The 19,636-nt window shown below is 45.7% G+C and overlaps 1 protein-coding gene across 5 annotated transcripts in view; it reads right to left on the bottom strand.

The window, feature by feature from the left end:
* MSRA (methionine sulfoxide reductase A) overlaps positions 1 to 19,636 on the bottom strand; it is a 431,326-nt gene that overhangs the window by 47,896 nt on the left and 363,794 nt on the right. The window contains exon 6 of one of the 5 annotated variants that reach the window (XM_054717619.1): positions 7,150 to 7,271. The exons of the other annotated variants lie outside the window; for them this stretch is intronic. Coding sequence (XP_054573594.1) covers positions 7,221 to 7,271 — 51 coding nt within the window. The 3' untranslated portion in view covers positions 7,150 to 7,220. Of the gene's footprint in view, positions 1 to 7,149; positions 7,272 to 19,636 lie in introns of those variants that run through there. 5 annotated transcript variants of the gene reach the window in all.

Below are 19,636 nucleotides of genomic sequence, written 5' to 3'. Positions count from 1 at the left end.
ATAAAAAAAAGGTAATATGCAAATTGACCCTAACAGTGGAACGACCAGGAATGACCAGTTGCTATGATGCACACTGACCACCAGGGGGCAGACGCTAAATGCAGGAGCTACTCGCTGGTGGTCAGTGCGCTTCCACAGGGGGAGTGCCGCTCAGCCAGAAGCCAGCTCATGGCTGGCCAGCGCAGCAGGAGTGGCGGGAGCTTCTCTCGCCTCCATGGCAGCACTAAGGATATCCGACTAATTGCTTAGGCCCGCTCCCCGTGGGCCATTAGTCAGACATCCCCACAGGGGTTCCAGACTGTGAGAGGGTGCAGGCCGGGCTGAGGAACCCCTCCGAGTGCACAAATTTTCATGTACCAGGTCTCTAGTCACATATAAAAAGAGAAGACGGTTGAGGCATGGAAAACTTAGAAATAGGAATGGAGCCAAGAGATGTCACAGTGATCCCTCCCCATCGCACCACCCACGTAGTTAAAGATGCATAGCCACCTTCCTGGCTTGGGTTTCTCTGCTTATGGTATCACTGTGAGTGGGTATTTCTGATTGTTTTTGGTGGCTGGAAATAAATTTATATGTAGAAACATGCTTAAGGGTACAGGAGAAGAATGGAATGAAGTTCCTGCCCCACCTATGGGAACAGGGAGCCTGAGAACAAATATTACAAACTTTCGCAAGAGGTCACATTTTCATTGGCAGGAGGGCTCCCAATTAATGGCAATTATTTGGGGGGCATTACATTGTGCCAGGCACCAAGGACTTTATATATATTATTTCATTAAGCCAGCAGCAACAAAGCCATGCACAGATTTTTTTATACCCCTTTTATAGATAAGAAAACTAAGGCTAAGGGAGGTTAACTAGCTTGTTGAGTTCTCACAGCAAGTTAGAGCAAAGCTAGATGGGAACCCTAGGCTTTCCCTCCCAGTTTAAGATTCTTTCTCTGTTTCCTATAAAAAGAGTCAAACACAATGAAACAATGATTCAGGAGATGAGGAAAAGAAAAACCACACATCTTACGTGAAGGAAACTATTTCCCCTTTCCAGGAAATGAAGGAAAGACAGGGGGAAAAAACAAAAGAAAGAAAAGGAAATAACAGATTTGCCTTGACGGATGACAGAGTGAAATTGAAATTTTAAGACAGACAAATTAGGAAGACATTTTATCACATTATAAAAAAGGTATTTACTTAACAAAGTGATTTCCTTAAGAAAGACAGTATGTAGATGGCTTCCCAAGTATATTTACTCTAAAAGCTGAGTAAAAATCTTTCCCATGTGACTTTTGAGGAAGGCAGGCAGTGTCCTGAGAAGATGGGACACAACATGAGTCCTCAAATGTTCCCCGTGTGTCTCCCAGTAGTAGCTTTTATTTGCACTCAGAGTCTCCCGTCTTCAGAAATCCTAATTCAATACAAAACTAGGTTTACACGAGCCCCCAAATCCAGGACATAATTGGCTTCTAGTGACGGGAGAGTCAAAGGCGAAGTTACCTATTTCACAGATGCACCTACAGCCACAACCACCAAACTGGAGTTACGGCTTAAAAAGCTGAAAGAAAAGACTTAGAACCACAAGTCCCAAGTACAAGTCTCTCAAACAAAAGGGTAATAACTTTAGAAACAGACCCCAGAGCCTTTTGGCCAAAGCAAAAACACAGCCTTATTAATGACTCCTAGGAGCTAAGGCAGTCACCGATCTGGGCTAAATCTTCCCCCAACACACTGTGTTTCAAAGGCCTGTTATCTCAGAAAAGGTCGCACTAAGTGGCTCTTATAATTATGTCTCCAAGAAGCAATACTCTTCTCCTTATTAAATGTTTCAGTGGGTGGCCCTGCGGAAGGCGGCAGGAACTTGACCCCGGAGCCATTGAACCTTGGAGGACAAAGGAAGAGGCCACTGAGGAGTTTTCCGACTCTATTAGCCTGGGTGAGGCTGTTTATTGGGTTGAAAACAGCTTTAATTAGGGGCCTAAGCTGAGAAGCAGATAAGTTATTGCTATATTAAGTGCTTTAATAGACAAAGGCACTGGGAGTCACAGCTTGCCCAACTACTTTCCATCCTGGTCTTGGTTCAAAGTGGCAGGCTGTGACCTCCAAAAGCCAACTCAACATTTGCAACTTATCTCCAAATAACAGGCAGCGGAGAGGCACTCTCCTCCCACCAGAGGGTGAACTCCTCCCACGCCAGGATGCCTGTACCCTGGCATCCCAATGAACAGAAGTCTCTTTGGAAATAGGATTCGGTACCAAAAGCGCTCTTTGTGGGCTGGAGCTCTACTCCAGAGGTAGACAGTTTCATTTCACTCCCCAAACATTGACTGAATCTATGTTGCATGGGACAACGTATGAAGTTCTGCTGGAGATTCAACAGTGAGCCCTGTCTTCCATCAGCTTAAATTCCTGCTGAGAGATTCTCGGAAGAGGGTGCTGCAGTGACCTCTTCCCAATGCTTCACAGAAAAAAAAATACAGAGAAACTAAATGCAAAATCAAAAACACACAAACAACGCTTACGATGAACCTAGATGACAAAGTATCCCTGTGAACCCCAAAATACAAGTGAATGGGCGAAACCACCAATAGCCACAAGCTGTGTGTATTACTGGCATCTGCAGTAAAGAACGCACAGGGAGGCAAGAGGGCATTGATGGATCTACTGTGCAACGGGGTTTCCTGGGAAATACAGATGGCCAAACTAAGAACAACAGCTGAAACTGGGAGCCGTTTTGCTCATCGAATAGTAGAAGAACGTAAGGACTTGATCAGAAGGTCTGAATGCAGAGCTGGAGCTGCATGGTTCTACCCACTCGCAGTGCATCCTTCCAGGTCTCCACTGCAGGGGCAGAATCAAAAATGAGCAGATAGAAATTACAGAGATAAAAAACCGATGTGGTCCAGATAAAAGTAAAGGAGGGGAACAGAAACAGGAAATACCAGAAAGAAAGCTGCCATATTTTTCTAACACTATGTGAAACAACAGGCGGGAGCACCGTGAAGTTAGAAAAGCTAAATAGACCAATCCTCCTCCAAAAAATGTTTAAAAAGTAAATTCACATAAAAAGTCACATTTTTCACAAGACTCCCCCATCTAAGACCACCTTCCTCTTAGGGAGGTTTGATAGGGGAATTGGAAGAAGGGGTCTCTCTGTGGTGGTATGCATCTATAGGTAAAATCTCATACAAAGTGTCAAAGTGTATACACACACACACACACACACACACACACACACTTGTGTGTATATATGTATACATACATATATACATTTTTGTCCCAAAAAATGTATACACACTTTAACAGCTGATTCTATTACATTTTTGAAAATGAAATGTATTTTAATAAACACTGACTTTATAATTATTCAAAGTGTGCATACATTTTGGGGGATTATATATATTGCAGAATAGCATTCCTACAGATCCTGAAGGCATGCCAGAAAAATGGACTCAGAAAATGTAAACATTGTAGCATACTATTTCAAAATCAGCTAAAAGCCTGAAAAATGATGCAAAATTTGAAATGTCATTAACAAATAATTTAAGAAATGAAGACTAAACTAGAAGGAACACAAACACTAATACATAAAACAAATGATGACTTAAGCAGTAATATGGCTAAACCTTAAAAGTTTTTAAACATAAAAAGAAATGACACCTAATCTGGTGGCTCAATTTGTTGGAGCATCATCCCATATACCAGAGGGTTGAGGGTTCAATTCTCGGTCAGGGCACATGCCTAGGTTGCAGGTTTGAAGGGTGTGTATGGGAGGCAATTGATCAAGATCAATCTCTCTCTCTCTCTCTCTCTCTCTCTCTCTCTCTCTCTCTCTCTCTCTCTCTTTCAGCAATGAAAACATCCTTGGGTGAGGATTAAAAACAGAGAAAAAAGAAAATGAGGAAAAGATATTAAGAAAAGGTGTCAAGAAAGGGAGAAATATTGAAGATAGGAAAAGAAAATTCAATTAGAGGAATACTTGGAACTATTAACCCAGAAAAATCAACATCAAGACATAATCTAGTAAAATTACTGGACTTTAAAGATAAATAAAATACATGAAAGAAAATTAGATTATGCCATGCTTTCTGACAGAAATATTTTATGCTAGAAGAAACTGAACTATTTTATTATATTCTCAATGCTTATTTATAATATTAAAAACAAGTGTGAGCTCAGGATTTGATTTCCAGCAAAACTGACCTCATATATAAAAAGCACAGACAAACTATTCCAATATGCAAGAATTCAGAGAATATTGCTTCCATGAGATGAAACCTTACTAAGGAATCTAGTTCAGACAACCAAAATAATAAAATTGGCATCAGCATAAAGATAATGAATATTAAATATATGGCTACCGGTAGAACTAAAGGTAAATGAGAGTTAAAAGGGAAAGATTATGGTATGTATTGGCTATATGATCTGTTAACACAAATCTATACTAATAAAAGCCTAGGTGGCCCTTGCGTGTGATGTCGCCACAAGATGGCCTCCACAAGATGGCCACCACAAGATGGCCACCACAAGATGGCCACATGCACAGTGGAGGCGGGGCCCGGTGGCTGCTCCATGTGGTGAGGCCTGGGGGCCCTGTGGCTCCGTGGGGCACAGAGGAGACTGGTCCCGGCGTCTCTACCGCCTCATGCGGAGGAGGCGAGTCACGGCAGAGGATCAGGCCAGCAGGGGAGGGCTATTGGGGGCAATTGGGCTGGCAGGGGAGTGATTAGGGGGCGATCAGGCTGGCAGGCAGAAGCGGTTAAGGGCAATCAGGCAGGCAGGTAGGTGAGCAGTTAGGAGCCAGTGGTCCCAGATTGTAAGAGGGATGTCTGACTGCCAGTTTAGGCCTGATCCCAGCAGGCCAGGCCAAGGGACTCCACCAGTGCACTAATCCGTGCACTGGTCCTCTAGTATAATATAACCATAAAAACTGGTGTAGGGAAGAGAATATAGAGATAAAAAAAAAAAGTAAACTGCTTAGTAATCATAATTGATGGTGGTAGTGTTATTGTTATTCTGAGATGTTGGGAATAATTATGGGATATTCTGAATCTAATTCAGTGTTCTTAAGAACCAGGATTCTTGGTTTGATATAAAGGAGATACAAATGCAATATAAAGTTGTTAAGTAAAAATTCTATAGTTTTGAATTTGAGTCTGAAATAGTTTGAACTCACAAAGTATTTGATCACACATATCTCCCCTTCCACACACACATACTACACATGTGTATCCTATGTCTGCTGAAAAGCTTATTCCAACCCAGTAGGAATAAGCATCTATAGCATCCAGATTGTGGTCTTAAAATGCATTTTCCCAATAAAAGAAATTAGGCTTCTTGGAGAAATGGTTGATTCCAGGTCTGGTGCAGGAAATGCACAATATGAGCCTGGAGTGTCTTCATATACCAGATAATGAGGTAAATCAGAAACCTCCTTAAGTCATATCAAAGGACTCAGGAGCCAATTGAAGAAGCTCCAACAGTCAATAGATGGAAATCCATCAGATATGTGTAAATCTATGAGTTCATAGTACTATTTAAAAGAACTAATTGATTGCATTTTAAACATGACATCCAATTTATTATCTTGCAAACTGGGTATATGAATACATTAAACATTTTTTATGACCTTCTTATAAAAACTGCACCACTGGGTAACTACATGGTAGATGGGTTGAAGCCTCCCCTTAAAAAAAAAAATCCCATCTAATAAATGACAACAATATTATAGAGTTAGAATTATACATTTTGCAGCCCCTAGTGAAATGGTGGATCTAGACATTGAGCATCACTGAGTATTAACAATAAAATGTATAAACCACATGATATGTCCTTCCTAATGAAAAACACCACTACCTTGCCAAGGAGATGGACCCTGAGTCTGGTCAAGCCTCTGGATGCAGCTGCCAATGTGCAGAAAATACAAACGACAGGGGAACACGTTGAACGGCACCGCAAGCATACAGGCTTTTGGACTCTGGATTAAAAATGCCTGGGTCCTTCCACAGAAAAAGTGTAAAGCAAAGAAAAGGATGGAGGGGATGCTGCAGCTTTTAAATATATTTTTATTGATTTCAGAGAGGAAGGGAGAGGGAGAGAGAGATAGAAACATCAATGATGAGAGAGAATCATTGATCGGCTGCCTCTTGCACACCCCTTATTGGGGATCGAGCCTTCAACCCGGGCATATGCCCTTGACTGGAATCGAACCGGGGACCCTTCAGTCTGCAGGCCAATGCTCTATCCACTGAGCAAACCAACTAGAGTGGATGCAGCAGCTTTTAAAAGAGACTTCAAAGACATACTATATTCAGCAAATCCCCTTCTGAGAACTTATTCTGGGGAAATAATAATGGTTACATGAAAAGATTTTGCCACAAGTATGCTCATCATAGTGGTATTTATGATCAGGAATTATCAGAAACAACCCAACGTCAAACAATACTAGATTGGTTAAATAAATTATGGTATGTCCAACTAGTGGACATGATGTAGTGAAAAAAATAACATGTCATGGTATGAAAAGATATTCATGAAATATTCATCAGTGAAAACATATATTACAAAACAATGTATGGGGGGATAAATGATTATGAAAAGAGACATAATTTGGGATGGTGAACATATAAGACAATATACAGATGTTGTATTATAGAATTGTACACCTTACACCTATGTAATTTTATTAACGAACTAGAGGCCCGGTGCACGAATTTGTGCATGGGTGGGGTCTCTCGGCCTGGCCGGCGATCGGGGCCGATTGGGGCTGGCCAGGGTAAGGGACCGTGGGAGGTTGGCAGGTGTGGGAGGTTGGCTGTGGGAGCGCACTGACCACCAGGAGGCAGCTCCTGCATTGAGCGTCTGCCCTCTAGTGGTCAGTACACATCATAGTGATCGGTCAACCAGTTGTTCAGTCGACTGGTCATAACGGTCACTTAGGTTTTTATATATATAGATGTCATGCCAATAAATGCAATTTAAAATCACAGGATGTACACTAAGATTCTATTGTTTAAATTACTTATTCCTACAGAGAATGGAAGTATACTATAACAACATGCTTAAAAATCTGATTATTAAAGGTAGTTTTTATTCTCTTCCTTTTGCTTATCTGTATTTTCCACAATAAATATACATTTGTTGCATAACACAATTAAAACAAAATTCTCTCCCCCCAGAAAACTCCTTAAAAACTCATCTGATTCTCTCACATATTCTCACTGTGTGTTCTCAAAGTGGTGACCTCCAGTTGGATCTTGCAAACAACATGGATTCCACCAACTAAGAGACAAAATCCAAAGCAAATGTATTATAATTAATGTCTTAACCAGAACTTCAGTGAGCTAGCTTCCCTGCATAATAAAAGATGAGCTTTCCTAAGTACGAGAAAATGTTTATTCAGGGCTTCAAAAACCCCCAATAAATTTAAATGCCAGTGGTAATCAAAGATATGCAAGACAAATTAAAGTGTTGTTTTATATTTACCATATCAGCAAACATTAAAAACGATGATAGCACCCGGGGCTGGTAAAGTAGTAAAAGACACATTGCAATGAAGTGCACTGAATAACTCGTACTTTTAAATGTTAACCCACTGAAAACAGAAAAAGAATTACTTTTAGCTTTCTTCATAGCACTTGAGCAAATTTTCTCCACATCCATTATCCTGCTCTCTGTTTACAACAAAGTTGTTTGCACCCATCATTAAAGTCTTTTACTCCATTGTTTTTCTTAATTTTTGAAATACAAAGTTTACCAAGACATGTTACAAAACCTGGGAAAAGAGCTATTTATTCCTATTTATTAACATCCATGTGGAATTAAAAAGAACTTCCTAAATAGAAGTATGCCATGTGCTTGGCATCTTGGAACATAGAGGGGTGGGCACCGAGCAGGTGCAGAGACAGAGAGAGATGGCCACTGGTCACATCTTCCTCAATGGGCAGCCCAGTCTGTTCATATTCTTCAATTAAACATGCATGGATGCCTTAACGAGAACTGCAGAGCCAGGCAGACGGACTCAGGAAAGCATTAAAGAGCAGAGGCCGCCCAGAAAATTGCATCTAATACTGAAAAGCCAGCCACGCTGCTACGCAGTGGACACTGACTGCTAGTTGTAATTACACTGACTCCAGTTTCAAGTACAGGAATTACAGACTCTGAGTTGGGTGGAAGCCTCAACAAGTCCCACAGTCCCTTCCAAAATTTCTATACATGCCATTGAGGGCCTGGTGGCCACAGGAACAAATCAGTGTAGCAATTTATTTTCTTTCTTTATATTTTAGTGAGCACGCTTCAACAGAGAGCTAGCCACTGCTGAGTGGCATTTTATTAGCAGGGCTGCAAGGTGCACTCATGCTCTCCTACAGCAATGGGCTGTGTGCAAAAGGCCATTCTCCTGAGGATGAGCTGCAGTGCGCCCGCTACTGTGAGGATTGCTTTGCTTTGTCTCATGGTGAGAATGTGTGTGTGTGTGTGTGTGTGTGTGTGTGTGTGTGTGCATGTGCGCATGCATGTGGGTGGCTAGGCCTATAGTTACAGGAAAGTGCAGGGAAAGGGATGCTAATGTTCTCATTCTCCTCCCCGCACCCAAACGGGCTGGTGACGGGAAAACGACTTCATCTGCAGAAGCACACCCCAAAGACAGCTCAGATGGGCAATGAAGAGAAAGCAATGTGGCTCGCCAGCTGAGCAGCGCGAAACGCTCTGATATACTGCAAGGCAGAACTGATTTTTAAAAATAAAAGAAAGATAGCCGAGGCCCTTTTCTCCCCCCTGGTTGTTGTTGACTCTCCAAAACACTGGGTCTGGCACGGGTTCTGATCCCTGGAGTTTGATGCACGTTTGATTCACAGACTGCTGCGTGTCTACACCAGATGGCCTCGAGTTAATGAACACAAACTCATCACTTTTGCTCACCAGGGAAATGTGCAGCTCAATCTGATTTGTACTCTACAACTAAAAATATTTGAGTATTTTTAGGGAGCATTTTACTGAGACAAAATGGCACTTCAGGAAAGCATTAAAAGAACAGAGACTAACCAGCAAATTGCAACTGCAATCTTCTATAGAAAGTTAGCCCTCAGGTCATTCTGTGACCAAAATTAAAGGAATCTGCTATGAACTGTCCAGGAATGATGGCCCCATTCTGCCCTCCACTCCTTTCCTCTTCTCCAACCCCTTGGTCTTGCCCCAAACTGAGCTTGTGGTCCCAAAGCACAACACAGAACATGCACCAAATACTCGATTTTCTCATGTATGTAACCAGCATAACTATTTTTCATGGGGTACACACACACACACACACACACACACTCACGTGCACACACATATGCATGTACACACACAGTCATATATGTCCTTTTAATGTGTTCTTATCTATATGTTCTTATATCTATATCTATGTATAAAAGCCTAATATGCTAAGTGTCTGACCAATCGGTCAACTGTTCCGTTGACCGCTCGACCAGTTTCTATGATGCACACTGACCACCAGAGGGCAGACGCTCTGACTGGTAAGTTAGCTTGTTGCTGGGGTCCGGCAGATCAGGACTGGGCAGGCTGGGCCAGACATACCCTGGAATCTCCTGCAGTCCCTCCCCAGCCAGCCAACTTCCCGTAGTCCCTCCCTGGCTGGCCGCCCCAATCAGCCTCGATCGGGGCTGGCCGGCCAACCTGCTGTGGTCCCTCCCCGGCCAGGTGGCCCCCTTTGGCCCCGATCAGAACTGGGCGAGATGGCTCCAATCGCCGGCCAGGCTGAGGGACCCCACCTGTGCATGAATTTCTGCACCGGGCCTCTAGTATAACAATAATTTTAGGCTTCATTAAATGGATCCTACAAGATCTCGGTTTTGTCCAACTATGATAGAACTTTGTTCAGCTGAGTATTTTTGGGTCATTGGCACCAGCAAACAAAAGGCTTGACTCAATAATGAATTAGGAAACAGGAAGCTGTTTCCTATAGCTTACTTATTCCTTTCTCTAAACTCCCACGTTTCCTGCTGTTTTACTAAATCTTAGCAACTCAGCTCACGGACATTAAAGCCATTGCTTCGCAAATCAGCTCAGTTCTCTTTTCTCTCCCAACAGAGCAAACAATTACAGTATCACCTTCTTTTCTCATGAACTGTGACTGTGGGAGACCCAGGGTCCAGACAAAGTTCCTTATGACCCTGAAGCCTGGGTCCCATTGGGGGCTCCCCTTGTCAGAAACGCTGAGTCTCAGGCCTCCCCCCAGTCCTACTGAATCCAGGTCTGCATTGGAACAAGCTCCCCAGGACCCACAGGTAGATGAAAGTTTGAGAAGCACTGCCTTCCAGTCATCTAATTACATATAACATTGGGATCCGGATCACACGTACTCTTACAGGTTGTACTGTCTTATTGGAGGAGTAGTTTAATCATCCAGAACTCTTCCCGATAAAGATATTTTATAAGCAGCAGTTTTTAACAGAAACCTTTGACCTTTTTGTAGTGATTATCTTTACAAATAGACATCACTCTGCTGTTTAAAAGGAAAAAAGAAGACATTGTTCATTACAAAATGTTCTTTGCACAGATCAGCCATTTTTCACGTGGACGAGGAACTTGAGACTAGGGTGTAGGCAACAGGAGGTGAGCTCTCAGTGAGGCCCCTCCAGGTCCTTGGGCAGGTTGCCCCTGACTCACAGCCTGTCTGCTCAGGCAGCTTCAGGGAGGTTCTCCTTCCGGCCAGTTCTGGAGCAGCTGCACAGCATCAACAGGACTAATAGTGTTGTGTGGTGGTTTAAAAACACTCCTTGTCACCTTAAGGCAGGGGTGGGGAACACCCTGACCACGGGCATATAAGGCCTGCAAAATCATTTGGTTTGGCTCTGCCAAGGCATTAGGGGTAAGTTAATTAAATGTTTGACCAAATACAGCAGGCTAATTTTTAAGTTCATAATTTTGTGTGGCCTGCGAATGATGTTATAAATATCCAAATGGCCCTTGGCAGAAAAAAGGTTCCCCACCTCTGCCTTAGAAAAGCCCAGGCAGGAGGGGACAGTGAGGCCTCTGGCTGTTCAGGGTGACCCCACTTAACCCTTTCCTGCCAGGCAGACTGCCGCAAATGGCTAAGAAAATCTGAAATGATCCTTGGAACCAGAAGAGATCCAGAGAAAGCACACGTGAGGGGAAAGCTTATTGCTGTAGAGGTGGAGGCAGAGGCCCCTGTGGGTGCTGTGTCAGGGGTGAGGACTGCCAGCCATGGTAACAGGCCTTATTGCCTAGGCTAGCCACAAGCACACTCAGCCCAAAGGCCAGCAAATCTGATCCTGTGAATTTGAGAGCCACTTTCTGGTTCCAATTCAGACACTGTGGCAGCTGATAAGTGAGTTCTAATTCTGTGAAATGACTATGGTGGTTCTGGACTAATTTAACTTAGAAATTCTTCTTGACAATAGATTCATAGGATGTCAGAGCAGAACGGACTTTATATAACCTTCTCACCCAAGGTTTTCAGGTTCAAATGCCTTCAGAAGCCAGTAAGGAGGGTAATGAGGTCAGTGAGAAGGGTTTAGAACTGCAATGTCCAGTACTGTAACCACTGGTCACAGGTGGGGTCTGAATACTTACCATGTGGCTTGTTCAAAGTGAGATGCACTATAAGTGTAAAATACTAGAGGCTTGGTGCACGAAATTTTTGCACAGAGGGGGGGGGGGTGTCCCTCAGCCCAGCCTGCACCCTCTCCAATCTGGGACATCCCTCTCACAATCCAGGACTGCTGGCTCCCAACCACTCACCTGCCTGAGTGCCCCTAACAGCTTCTGCCTGCCAGCCTGATCACCCCCAACCACTCCCCTGCCAGCCTGATCAACGCCTAACTGCTCCTCTGTCGACCTGGTCACCCCTAACTGCCCTCCCCTGCATGCCTGGTCACCCCTAACTGTCCTCCCCTGCAGGCCTGGTCTCCCTGCAACTGCCCTCCCCTGCAGGCCTGGTCACCCCTAAATGTCCTCCCTTGCAGGCCTGGTCCCCCCAAACTGCCCTCCCCTACAGGCCAGGTCACCGCCAACTGTCCTCCCCTGTAGGCCTGGTCTCCCCTAACTGCCCTCCTCTGCTGGCCTGGTCACCCCTAACTGTCCTCCCCTGCAGGCCTGGTCCCCCCAAACTGCCCTCCCTTGCAGGCCTGGTCCCCCCAACTGCCCTCCTCTGCTGGCCTGGTCACCCTCAACTGCCCTCCCCTGCAGGCCTGGTCCCCCCCAACTGCCCTCCCCTGCTGGCCTGATTGCCCCCAACTGCCCTCCCCTGCAGGCCTGGTCCCCCCCAACTACCCTCCCCTGCAGGCCTGGTCTCCCCCAACTGTCCTCCCCTGCAGGCCTGGTTCCCCCCCCAACTGCCCTCCCCTGAAGGCGTGATCATCCCCAACTGCCCTCCCCTGCAGGCCTGTTCCCCCCCAACTGCCCTCCCCTGCTGGCCTGATCGCCCACAACTGCCCTCCCTTGCAGGTCATCTTTTGGCAGCCATCTTGTGTCCACATGGGGGCAGCCATCTTTGACCACATGGGGGTGGCCATCTTGTGTGTGTTGGAGTGACGGTCAATTTGCATATTACTCTTTTATTAGATAGGATAATGTTTTTTAAAGGTATAGAAGTAGTAAAAAATGTAAAATAGCTCATTAATGTTTTGTATTAATTTTATGTTTAGAAAAATATTTTGGATATATTGGGTTAAATAAATTATTGAAATTAATTTCATCTCTTTCTTTTTTTATGTTTTTAATGTGGATGCGAGGACATTTTAAATTACGTATGTGACTCAGATGTGTGATTTGTCTTCTATTTCTATGGGACAGTGCTGGTCTAGAACAATGGGAAGGATGGCAACTGCCTCTAACTGCAAGTACATGTCTTGTTGAAGGCATTAAAATTCAAGCTTAAAAAGAGAAAAGAAAGAAGACTACAGACCAAATTCCAGCCACAAGTCACTGGGTTGTGACTAATGATTTTTCAAAAGGGGGGAAGTGCCCCAACTACACAGCTGGTTAATGTAAAGTCCAAAATGAAAACCTCGGTATCTCCTGACTCTCAGAGTCTAACAATTTTTTCTATGGAGGCTTGTTTAACCAAGTCAAAATCTTAAATGGCAGCTCGAAGGGAACCTGTGACCTTCATGTAGTCCCTTTACTTGTTCGGGACTTATACCTGGTCTGAATGTTGTGTCCCCCTTCCCCCCAAATTCATATGTTGGACACCTACCCACCAAGGTGATGGTATTTGGAGGTAGGTACTTTGGGAGAAGATTAGGTCACGAGGGTGGGGTCCTCATGAGTGGGATCAGTGCCCTTATAAAGGGAACTGACAGGGCTCATTTGACTTCTGCCATTCGAAGACACAATGAGAAGTCTGCCACCTGGAAGAGGGCCATCACCTGACCAGGTGGACACCCTGATCTTCAGAGCTGTGAGAAATAAATTTCTGTTGTTTATAAGCCATCCAGTGGTATTTTGTTATAGTTGCCTAAACAGACTAAGACAAAGGGGTTATAGGAGAAGGCCTCTTATCCCCTTGGGCTCTAACAGTCATTCATAGCCCTCACCTAGAGAACCCAGGAGTGAACTCATCTCAGGCATTAAGGGCGGTGAGGCTGGAACCAAATGAGCAGCAATGAGGACACAGCAGTTTTCCATGACCTAAACTGAGTACCAGTCTTGTATTAGACCAACCTCATTCAATAAATATTTACTGATTTCCACGAAAGTGTCAGGCCCTAGTGTGGAGGGAGTTTACAAAAGCAGCTAAGGCAAGGCCTCCTTACCTCTGAGGGGGTACAGGAATAGAGAGTGTTCAAGGTACATCACCAAGGTGTCCATGTTAATGAATGGGCAGGACGCCATGCGGCTGCAGAGGAGGAAGCAGTGCCAAAGAAAGTGAGGGGTGGAGTCACTGAAGAGTTAGGGTTTTGATTAAATCTTAAAGAATGAAAAACAATGGAGAATGGGTAAAGCTATTCCAGACAGGTGGACTAGTGTACATATAATGATGAAACCAAGGAGAGTGGGAGGAGCACATTTGATTAGAGAAACATTTCATTGTATCAAAAGTTCATCCCGTGCGTGCTATTCAGACCATTTCAAACGCTGCCTCGCCAGCCATGACAGTAAAGGTGAGGTCTGCTGGGAGTGTGGATGTTGATGCTAGCAAAAGCAATTTCTAAATGTAAAATTCATTAGTTGAATTTATGATGATCACATATTTGCACTATGTAAAAGTGTTTTAAATGAATAGATGCATTGCATATGATTATTCAGATTTTGTAGGTATTCTTTTCATTTTATTTTCTTAGGCTGGCATTTTACATAGTGCTAGCATTTCATTTTCTTTAAGAAAAATCCAAGAAACAAAATACCAAGTTGGCAAGCTTTTTCAGATAGCGCAAGCCCAGGAGCTGCCATTTCCTTCTTTCCCATCAGGCTGGTCTCAGACTCGGTACACATTCCTCTTCTACAGTAAGCCTTCTCTCCCCCAATACCTCTCAGATCCCAGCTACCTGTTAGACCCAAGTTCTGCCAATCCATGACTCTTTCCAGTATGACATATGACTGCAAAGTGTTAATGAGTAAGAAAATCAATATTTTAGATGCCTCGGTAGAGTGAACTGAATGTCTACTCAGGAGAAGCCAAGTATCTCTGGATGGAATTTGGAAAACAGGCATTTGGCCATAATGCTGGTATAGATCTCACAAAAAGAAATCTTCTGGGGAGAGAGCCCTAGCACTTAGTCTCATACAAAGCAATTTACTAGTCCCACAAAAGGAAGGACTAAGCACATGCTGATAGTTCAGATACATAACTATTCTGGTATTCTGTCTATATAATCCCATGCTTTACAAGCAAATTCTTAACTGCTGGGTTGAATTAATCAATCCCAAATCAATCTAAATATAAACCCATTTTACATGAGAGTTAGTCTAGATACACAGACCAGCTTCATCACTCATTCATTCAACAAACATTTATTTTGTGCTTCCTCTTTACATAAGGCAAAGACCAGATAGGGTGCGTGTTTCAATGAGCTTAGAATACACACACACACACACACACACACACACACACACACACACACACTTATACACATACACACATATATACGATAATTTATTGATTGATCAGGAAATCAGGTATGTGTCAAGGAGTACTGAGCACTATAATAGACCTAATTAGTTAAGATCATATTGTACAGAGCTCTGAATGACAGTCTGTGAAGCCTAGAGTCCAAAGAAGGGTTTTCCTAAGAGAGACGCCTAACCAAAATGGAACTTTGGAACCTAATGTGGAAGATGACTAGGAAAGGGTGAGACTGGAATCCATGGAAGCTAGTGACCAGGTTGAAGGCTGGGGAACTGTCCAAGCCCAAGCAAGGGCTGAGATGGGAGTGAAAAGGAATGGACAGAAATGGAAAAGATAAAGATGAAGGAAGCCCACTGGTGACTCATCTAGAGGGGACAAAGGAGAGTGCAAGACTGGTGGGGCTTTAAAAAATGGGGGCATCCCAGGGGGGAATTGACTTGGGAGAAAGATAAGAAATCTGGTTTTAGATGTTATTTTTAAGATTCAAGTGAGGTATCCAGTTGAAAATATGCATAACACAGTGGGGAAGGTGGACCAGAAGGTGAAAGGTGGGAGATAAATTGAGCTGTATTGGATATTCATCAATCATTTATTTAATTAATGTTTACATTGATTATAAGCTGACTGGGTAGTAGACACTGAGCTGGAGACTGAAGATACAATGATGAACAAAACAACCCCTGCCCTAAAGGAGTTATGGGAGTGAGAGAGGAAACAAACTAGTAATAATTATAAAAAGGGATAGTGTTATGATAGGAATGTAGGTGCTATAAAAACACACCAAAGGGGGCTTAAGACAGAACAATGGAGCCAGGGAAGGGGAGGGTGTGAGGAAAGAGAACTAGGAACCACAGACTAGTGCCTTCAGTTGGGGGAATGGTGAGAGACTGAATGTACAGATGGACAGTGTCCAGACTACCTATAAAAAGAGGATTCTGATCCACAACCTGCAGCAACCAGCCCAGAAAGCTAAACAATAACCTCTGTAGCAATTGGCCCCAAACAACCAGACTTGTTTAATAACCAACAGCTTCCCTAATTTTTGCTTCCAATTTAGGAACAACCCAAGAAAGACAAATATGTCCTCCTAACCAATCACATAGGTTATCCCATGTCTAGTTAGCCCACCTGCAACTTTCCCATGCCAACAGCTTCCTGTCAGGACACACCTGAAGCCTTCCCTTTTTTCACTATAAATCTTCCCTACTCCTGCTCGCCTCTGGATCTCTGCCAAATGCAAGTGATGGTGGCCGCGTCCCTTATTATAGTAACTTCTGAATGAATAGTCTTTGTTCACATTAGTGGGACTCCCTTTATTTTACAACTAAAGGCCCGGTGCACAGGTTCGTGCACAGGTGGGGTCCCTCAGCCTGGCTGGCAATTGAGGTCAATTGCAGGTGCTGGCCGGCCAGGGGGAGGGACAGCGGGAGGTTGGCCAGCCAGCCCCCTCCCCCAATCAGGGCCGATGGGGAAGTGAGCCGGCTGGGGGGAGGGACCACAGGAGGTTGGCCAGCTGGCTACGGGAGGTTGGCTGGCTGCAGGAGGTTGGTTGTGGGAGCGCACTTACCACCAGGGGGCAGCTCCTGCATTGAACATCTGCCCCCTGGTGGTCAGTGCGCATCATAGCAACCAGTTGACCAATCGTTTGGTCGTTCAGTTGCTTAGGCTTCTATATATATAGATACTAGGGGCCCAGTGCATGAATTCATGCACCTTGAAAGGAACTGTGGGCCACGAGGCTGCAGTGGCCACAGGGATGGGTCTCGGTCCATCCTCTGCACCCCCGCCCTGCCCCTCCTGCCACAGCCCCCGGTCCCTTGTCTACGGGCAGCCCCACTCCCACCGTCGCCACTCCCACACGCTGACAGCGCCAGTCCCACTTGCACCCACTGACAGCGTGGAGCAATTGGGGCCAGTGCCAGCAGCGGGTACAAGCAACGGCTGCTGCCCCCATCGCCCCTCAGAAGCAGGGGGAGGTGGAGAAGCCATCAGGGGCGATCGGACCAGCAGCCGTTGCACATACCCACTGATGGCACCGAGTGATCAGGACTGGTGCCAGGCACTGGCAGCAGGTGTGAGCAGTGGCTCCGGTGCCAGCTGCAGGTGCGAGCAGGGCTGGCACCGGCTGCGAGTGCGAGTGGTGGCATTGGCACTGGTGCCGGCAGCGGGTGCGAGCAGGACTGTCACTGGCAACAGGTGAGAGAGGTGGCTGCTGGCCCCGATTGCCCCTCAGGAGCAGGGGGAGGTGGAGAAACCTTGAGGGGTAATCGGAGCTGGCAGCCACTGCTTGCACCTGCTGACAATGCCAAGTGATCAGGGCCGGCACCTGGTGCCAGCAGTGGGTGCGAGCAGGGCCAGCGCCAGCAGCAGGTGCAAGTGCTGGGCAGGACTACGGTATACAGGAGCAGAGAATTTTCAGTAACCACCAGAGGCTCGCTCCAATGACAGGGACTGGCGCCCTGCCTTGGTCTGGTGCCCCCACTCACCTGCTCCACCATCATACTGCGGCCAATGCCCGCCATGTTCCACACTCTGCCGCCTGCTGCCAATGCCTGCCATGTTCCAAGCATGGCCCCTGGTGGTCAGCACACATCATAGCAACCGGTTGTTTCTTTGTTCTGCCATTCAGTCTATTTGCATATTAGGGTTTTAGATATATAGACTAGTGGACCGGTGCACGAAATTCGTGCACAGGGGGAGGGGGATCCCTCAGCCCAGCCTGACCCCTTGGGGGATGTCTGACTGCCGGTCATCCCTTTTGCAATTTGGGACTGCTGGCTCCTAACCACTCACCTGCCTGATCGCCCTAACTGCCTCTGCCTGCCTACCTGATCGTCTCTAACTGCCCTCCCCTGCTGGCCTGATCTTGACCCCAACTGCTCTCCCCTGCTGGCCTGATTTCGCCCCCAACTGCCTTTGCCAGCCTGATCTCGCCCCCAATTGCCCTCCCCTGCTGGCCTGGTTGCCCCCAACTGCCCTCCCCTGCCAGCCTGATCTCGCCCCCAACTGCCCTCCCCTGCCAGCCTGATCTCGCCCCCAACTGCCCTCCCCTGCTGGCCTGATCTCGCCCCCAACTGCCCTTCCCTGCAGGCCTGGTTGTCCCTGACTGCCCTCCCCTGCTAGCCTGATCTCACCCCCAATGGCCCTCCCCTGCCAGTCTGATTTTGCCCCCAACTGTCCTCCCCTGCAGGCCTGATCTTGCCCCCAACTGCCTCCTCTGCCAGCCAATTTGGTTCTGATTGGTCGATTTCTATGCCAGTCAGCGTCAAAAGCTCCGCCTCCTAGAGAGCCATTGGTTCCTCACACTTCACCCAGCTTTGGTTCTGATTGGTCGGTTTCTATGCCAGTCAGCGTCTCTGGGCCTATCAACAGGGCCTGATCAGAAAGGCATGGCTGATCAGTAGCCCCAGTGGAGGCCTGGAGAGAAATGGAGGTGCGGCTGCTGGCCAGACTGGGAGAGAAAGAGAGAGGTAAGTGCTGATTAAAAGCTGTCACAGAGGCAACAGATCAGTCCCTGCTTCTCTCTTCAGGCCTCTCTCTGGCCCTGATTCACAGCCCCCTCAGCAGTCAGTGCTGGGGCACTGAGCCTGAAGCAGAAGCCAGCACTGGGTTGCCACAGCAACCCAGCGCTGACTGCAGGACTGACTTCCGGTTGGTCAAGCCTTGGTCATTACTGGTCGTTACAACCCAGGGTTTTTATATATTAGGATTTGGGGTGGAGGGTTAGCAGAACTGAGAGTGGAGTTTGGGTTGAGGAAAGTGGGGAATCAGCAGCCATGTTAGGGATAACCTATGCTACAAGAAGGAGCATGAAGTCCATGATGAGTATAAAGTCATCCATGCATGCCGAAACTGGTTTGGCTCAGTGGATAGAGCATCGACCTATGGACTCAAGGGTCCCAGGTTCGATTCCAGTCAAGGGCATGTACCTTGGTTGAGGGCACATCCCCAGTAGGGGGTGTGCAGGAGGCAGCTGATCGATGTTTCTCTCTCATCGATGTTTCTAACTCTCTATCCCTCTCGCTTCCTCTCTGTAAAAAAATCAATAAAATATAAAAAATAAAAAAATAAAGTCATCCATGCAGAGGTCAGAGCTGATTCTCAATCTTTAGTTTCATCTTTTCAGAGAATAAACAAAGGATTGGGTAGGGTCAAGACTACATTTTCTGAGTCAAGGATCCAAAGTCACTCATTCTATAAGAAGTAAAGGGTCTATGGATGTCCTGGTTCCCCTTCGGGGGCCTTGCAAATTTGAACTGAATGATCCCTGACTTGGAAACCTGAGATTCCAAGTTCTAGATTCACTCAAAATCACTGTGGTTAGCTCACCGAGCTTCTTAATGATTTTTGACTCTCATTTTATGCAGCATACTCCTTCCCTCAAAGCCATTGGATATGGCTGGCTTTGTATGCCTGATAGTAGAGGAAATCACCACCACTACTGTATCTAGTCCAACATTAGAGGTGATGGCTGTTGAGACATCTTTGTACAGATGGAGTGAAAAATGACAGAGAGATACATATTTGACAATTACACAGCTGATGGTACAAGGGA

The sequence above is a fragment of the Eptesicus fuscus genome, chromosome 6 (genome assembly GCF_027574615.1).
Source record: "Eptesicus fuscus isolate TK198812 chromosome 6, DD_ASM_mEF_20220401, whole genome shotgun sequence".
NCBI lineage: Eukaryota > Metazoa > Chordata > Mammalia > Chiroptera > Vespertilionidae > Eptesicus > Eptesicus fuscus.
This window is presented reverse-complemented; position numbering and strand designations above follow the sequence as displayed.